The sequence below is a fragment of the Zingiber officinale genome, chromosome 1B (genome assembly GCF_018446385.1).
Source record: "Zingiber officinale cultivar Zhangliang chromosome 1B, Zo_v1.1, whole genome shotgun sequence".
NCBI lineage: Eukaryota > Viridiplantae > Streptophyta > Magnoliopsida > Zingiberales > Zingiberaceae > Zingiber > Zingiber officinale.
Genome location: NC_055986.1, coordinates 142,765,632 through 142,771,236, shown reverse-complemented (window position 1 = coordinate 142,771,236; position 5,605 = coordinate 142,765,632). Strand labels below are relative to the sequence as shown.

The 5,605-nt window shown below is 39.3% G+C and overlaps 1 protein-coding gene across 2 annotated transcripts; it reads left to right on the top strand.

Annotated features, from left to right (window-relative positions):
• Nucleotides 1-330: 330 nt before the first annotated feature.
• LOC122005796 (uncharacterized protein C24B11.05-like) lies at nt 331-2,023 on the top strand. 2 transcript variants are annotated; one of them, XM_042561114.1, is made up of 8 exons: nt 331-507; nt 580-645; nt 708-805; nt 885-922; nt 1,014-1,101; nt 1,217-1,492; nt 1,561-1,626; nt 1,718-2,023. In XM_042561114.1, the coding sequence occupies exons 1-8, from the start codon at nt 483-485 to the stop codon at nt 1,871-1,873; spliced, it is 813 nt and encodes a 270-aa protein (XP_042417048.1). In that variant the 5' UTR covers nt 331-482; the 3' UTR covers nt 1,874-2,023. The 2 variants fall into 2 exon arrangements, with proteins under 2 accessions (XP_042417048.1, XP_042416975.1); XM_042561041.1 differs by having other exon boundaries at nt 999-1,101.
• The last annotated feature ends 3,582 nt before the right edge of the window (nt 2,024-5,605 follow it).

The window sequence follows — 5,605 nt, the reverse complement described above, 5'->3', positions numbered from 1 at the left end:
GTACAATTTCTACATCCTTTTGTTTGTTTTTCAAGGACGAGAATTTTCTGTAACACTGAGTGGACACGCCACGCCGTCCGATTTCCACCATTGAATCCCGTGGACGGTCCTCGTCTCCTACTCGCAGCCAAACTAGATTTTGTCCGAATCTAAACGCGTGAATTCATAGTCCGGACCGGATAAAAAGCCGGACAAAAAGAAGCACATACAACTCATCCAATCACATAACGACAGCTGGACTTTAAATTTAAATCAAATATATTTTTTTCCTGAAATAATTTGACTAAAAAGGCAATATTTAGCCTATTTAACCAGTAGCAACCCCACCTATCTCCTTCCCCCTCTGCCTCCTCCATTTCCAGTATTTGTACTCTGCACTCATCTCTGCTGCGCTTTGCCTGCACCTTATTCACATTCTCACTTTATCGATTGGAATTGTTCAAACCGATTCCTGGAAATTGTTAAGATTGCAACTGATCAAGATGAAATATGACTGTCTTCTTTTCGGTACGCTTCCAGATTTAGCTGGATTTACAAGTTACTTTTTAACAGAATATTGATTTGATGTCCTTGAACTAGATTTGGACGACACGCTCTACCCTCTGAGCTCTGGCATCTCAACTGAGTGCCTCAGAAATATCGGAGGTAAGTTTCCATCATGTTATGTCTGTTTGATTTCACTGCTAATTTCTCTGATCATGATTCAGATTACATGATCCAAAGACTCGGAATCGATCCGAGAAAGGTTCCGGAGTTCTGCTGTCTGCTATACAAGAACTATGGCACAACAATGGCAGGATTGAGGGTAGTTAATCCGTCAGTTTTATTTTGATTTTCAATTGAATCAAATCCTCTGTTCTCATGTGTATCGATTGATTGCTCAGGCTATTGGCTACAAGTTTAACTACGACGATTATCACAGGTTTCAGTTCTGATAAGTTTGTTTGTTTGCTTTCTCTGATTGTAATTACTGGAAAAAGAAATTCAGCCGATTTTAGTTTTTTATTTAACAGTTTTGTTCATGGCCGACTACCATATGAGAAGTTAAAGCCTGACCCTGTTCTCAGACACCTCTTGCAGAGCCTTCCAATCCGCAAAGTCGTAAGTTTCAAGTTAGAGCTTTGTTTTCTCTCAATTTATTTTATATATTAACATAAATTATGAAGAATACTCAATTGAATTTCCCTTTTTTTCTAAAAAATTGATTCAAAAACAGATATTTACCAATGCTGATAAGATTCATGCTGCTAAAGTGCTGAAAAGGCTTGGTCTAGAGGACTGTTTCCAGGGAATCATATGCTTTGAGACACTCAATCTGCAGCCTTCAGATTCCGATCAACAAAGCGTTGTTAATGACATATTTGACATTGTTGGTCACTTCTCTCGCCCAAATTCTGGAGTAGAACTACCAAAAACACCAATTCTTTGCAAGCCATCCGTAGAAGCCATGGAGCATGCTCTCAGAATTGCTGGCATAAATCCTGAAACAACCGTGAGATTCTTTTTTCGCTGTGGATTTCACTTCTTAGATTTTCTCTAACTGAATAGATTCTCTTCCAGATCTTCTTCGACGACAGCATTCGCAATATCCAGTCTGCAAAACGCGTTGGCTTACACACCGTACTGGTATTTTTAATTAATTAATTCTTTTTTTTACTTCTCTTGAGAGTTTTCTGTATCGGATTGGATCGTACATTGATGATTTGAATGGATTTAGGTGGGCACTTCACATAGAGTCAAAGGTGCAGACCATGCCCTGGAAAGTATTCATAACGTCAAGGAAGCATTCCCAGAACTGTTGGCGGAGAATGAGAAATCTGAAGTGATAAAACACTCAGGAAGCATTGGGCTGGAAACATCAGTTTCTGCTTGATTCCTCTCCCTCCACGAACAGAGACATTTGCAAAAATCATATTGTTAACAGTTCGAATCTGTCCATGATTTGGGAATCAGCTGGTTGTTTGTTAATCGAAAGTAAATGAGAGTCTTGTTCTAAACTCAAATCTTGTGCTCTTGGTTGCAAAGCTCTTGGGTCTGTTCTGCAAAGAAATGGTCGCATTGTTTTAATAATCTCATAACTCTATCACCAACAGCATATATAAGAACCTCCATAGATAGTACATTTTCACTTCTAAATAACTTTAATGGAGATTATTGTTAGTTTCTTTTCAATTTTCATTAGAGTCAATGGGCTCTTTGCTTTCCATCTGATTCATTTTCTACCTCAGATATGATCGTTGTGAATGAAGCTAATTATGCTTCCTCTTTTTTTTTTTTTTTGGGAGGGGGGGGGTTAATTAACCTAAGATATTCTGCACCGATTAATTTTGAGGTGATCGATTTGGTCCAACGAAAATTTTTCAATGACCATCAAGATAAACTAAGAAGTACTCGTAACGAGTGATCCATCTAGCGTTCTTAAATCAACTGTCTATTAAGATAAATTAATCTGTTAATTCAATTTTCATCAAAGTTAGACTTATTTCAAAAACTGAGAAAGTTTCTCTTTCACTGTGTTTAGTCTCAAATAATTACAATTAACAATTGAAATTTTTTTTTATCTTTTGGAAAGCAAAATAGAAGAACACTTAATTAGTTAATTTATTCATAATTTTGTCTAATTGGCATCAATTATCCAATTTATACCTATTATTTCTAAAATGATTCATTCTTATAAAAAAATTTTATCGACTATAAAAATAAATTGAAAAATGCTCATACTAAAGACTCATCAATTCAATATTGTTATGACAATCACTCAATATGAAAAATTTCAAAGCAGTCTAGTATCATTGGCCTCCAGATAAGATACAGACAAATAAATCATGAGAAATATCAACTAACAAGATATTTTATATTCATTGTGAATTAATCTCAAGACTTATTAAAATAAATTAAACGTTCGTATAGATATTAATTGTGTCTATCCGTGAGACGCAAAATTTAATGAAGAGATGAAATTGTCCAGATGAACACAATTTCGAGAAAAAAAAGAAAGACAATTTCTGATCTGCTTGATGGCTGACCAGAAAGTTAGAGTGAGAGTCAGATATTCAAGTTGTTACTTTGACTCAATTATTTAAAGTTAGAACCAATAGCCTTCTAAAAGGAGGAGCTACTTTCCCTCAATTATTTGATTTTGACCTTTGTTTGACCAGGGCATTATCACACAATTAAGATAATTATTAACTCGGAGGATATATTGGTACTTTCTAATTTATTTTGAAAATTTATGTAGAATTATTCGGATAGAAAAATTAAATATCTAAATTACTAAACAAAAATATAGATAATTATCAAATTATAATTCTATATTTTCTCATTTGAGGATGGGAGTACTAAATTTTGACTTGGAAGAGTTCGCATTTATTTAGGACGTTTGCTCGCGTTAAATTAGCAAGTAAATTATTTCATATATTTATACATATTTTATTCTTAAAAATATTATTTTTTAAAAAAAATCCCAATTGATTTTTAAAAATATTTTTACTACCCTTATTCCGCGAAGGATCCGCATCGTCGAGGAGATCTACTTACCTACGTTTGTTGCGCATTATTGGCAGCAGAATGACAGCCATGAACAAATTGATTACAACATCTTTTCTTCTTTATTTTATTCCTTTCGCTCACTTCACAGATTGACCAACTCACGAGGTCAGCTTGATTATTATTTACACAGAAAGAAGACCTTCCACCGGTTGTAAATAAATAAATAAATAATCATGACATATGGTACAGGTAACAAGAAGGATCCGCAAATTAAACTTAATATAATCGTTCATTACATGAAGCTCATGTTAATATGAGATATCAGTAAATGTCTTGTACACAGTGTTATTTGATTTACACGTGATTATGTTTGAAACTCAAACTCGTAACTTTTAAGTCACACAGCAGGCTCCCCTTCATATTATTATAAAAACATTTAAAAAATTATATATATATATATAATAAAAAAATTATTATATTATATTTATTGAATATAAGTGAATGAAGAAGAGGTGGAAGAGGAAAGAGGTTCCATTTTGAAAGAGATTTTATTCCCACATTGTGAGTTTCATGACATGATGGTTAGTTTATATTGATTCGCATGCATTAAGGATGTGAACAAATGCATGTGGAGAGACTCTTTTTTGCGCGTGGGGGTGTAGGAGGGTGCAAATCCAGGACCCGAATTGCAGTGAATTATATTGACTTTGTGCGGGCATGACCTACGCACGCTGAATGCCGGACCGATCGAGGCAAAATTCGCCTAAGTGGAACAACTAACATTTTGCCACGTAAACTTTTTGCTACTGTGTAACAGATGCATTAAATTTGAGAGTAATGTAGAATCTAAAAGTAATAATGAGTGAAACGGTAGGTCATTAATCGACCATTAATGTTGTCTGATCCTGTCCGAACGATGAATCAACGGACGCTGGACACATGGTGCTCTCTAAACTGCTGATGTAGATCTTCGACCGATCGTCCGGACCTCCGGTGAACCTGCAAGGAAATCGGTCCGGGAAGGGGTTCCTGGCGACGATCCTCCGACGCTCAAATCAGGCAAGTGGACAACAAAGAGGTGGCTTCGAATCTCAAAGAACGCGTACCTCCGGTGAAGAATGAGGACCCTTATATAGAGCCAGGAAGAGGCTTATGCGCACGTACCAAGGCAAATACGTGTCTTCTCACCATACCTTAGTATGGGCTTGTCAGAAGAGCTTACCTGACACCATACTGCTACAGTCTGAGCATATCTCTGATGGACAGTGGAACCCTCTGTCGTAAGATCCTGCGTATGGCCTGGTCGTTGAGCATATCCGCTGTCAGAAGCTGTTCCCTGGTCCTTTTGTCTCTTCCCACCCTATGCCGAGCGTCCGGCCGGTCGGCAGTCCCCTCACGTCCGGTTGTTCGTATGTGCTGGTCCGCTCGCGAGATTCCTGGTCGTGTGCTCTGTTGACTGTTCACAGTAATGCTACTTTAGGCCTTCGACCGAGTGGGCTCCCCGATCGGCCCGACGACCCTGTTCCCCATGAGCGTCGGAGACCCGACTCCCCGTCGGGTTGTTTTTGTTTCCGCTGTGACCCCGTTCGGTCGACCGGTCTCCCCTTCTCCGGTCGACCGTTGACCCTTTGACTCCCACGTGGTGTTGACCTCCCTGAGAGGGGGGGTCCCTGTTCTTACCACCGGATCACTTGCCTCCCCCTTCAAGTCTAGTCGAATGAGGCGATTAGTCTGACTGACTGGACGATTGTTTCGCCGAGCGGCTCATCCAAGAGACCGTCCTCCGTTCGGCCCATGTGGTGCTAACTACGGCTTCAGTCAACGCCACCATCCCTCGGATCTCCTCGGAATTTGCGCCAATCTCCGTCATTAAGGCCAAGCATGCGCTCATTAAATGAGTTCCAGTGGCCGAATGCCACGTGTCGAGGCTACCGTCATTGTACGGCGGCGGCGTGGCGTTCTGACGGGATCGAGGCGGTTCGAAATGAACGGTGCGATGCGTGCTCCGATTCTCGCGACCTGGATCCGACGGTGGAGGCCGCTCGGGCTCCACCCTATAAAGCCTTCTCTTCTTCCCTTCGCCTCACTTCTACTGTCGCGTGCTCACCGTTGCTTC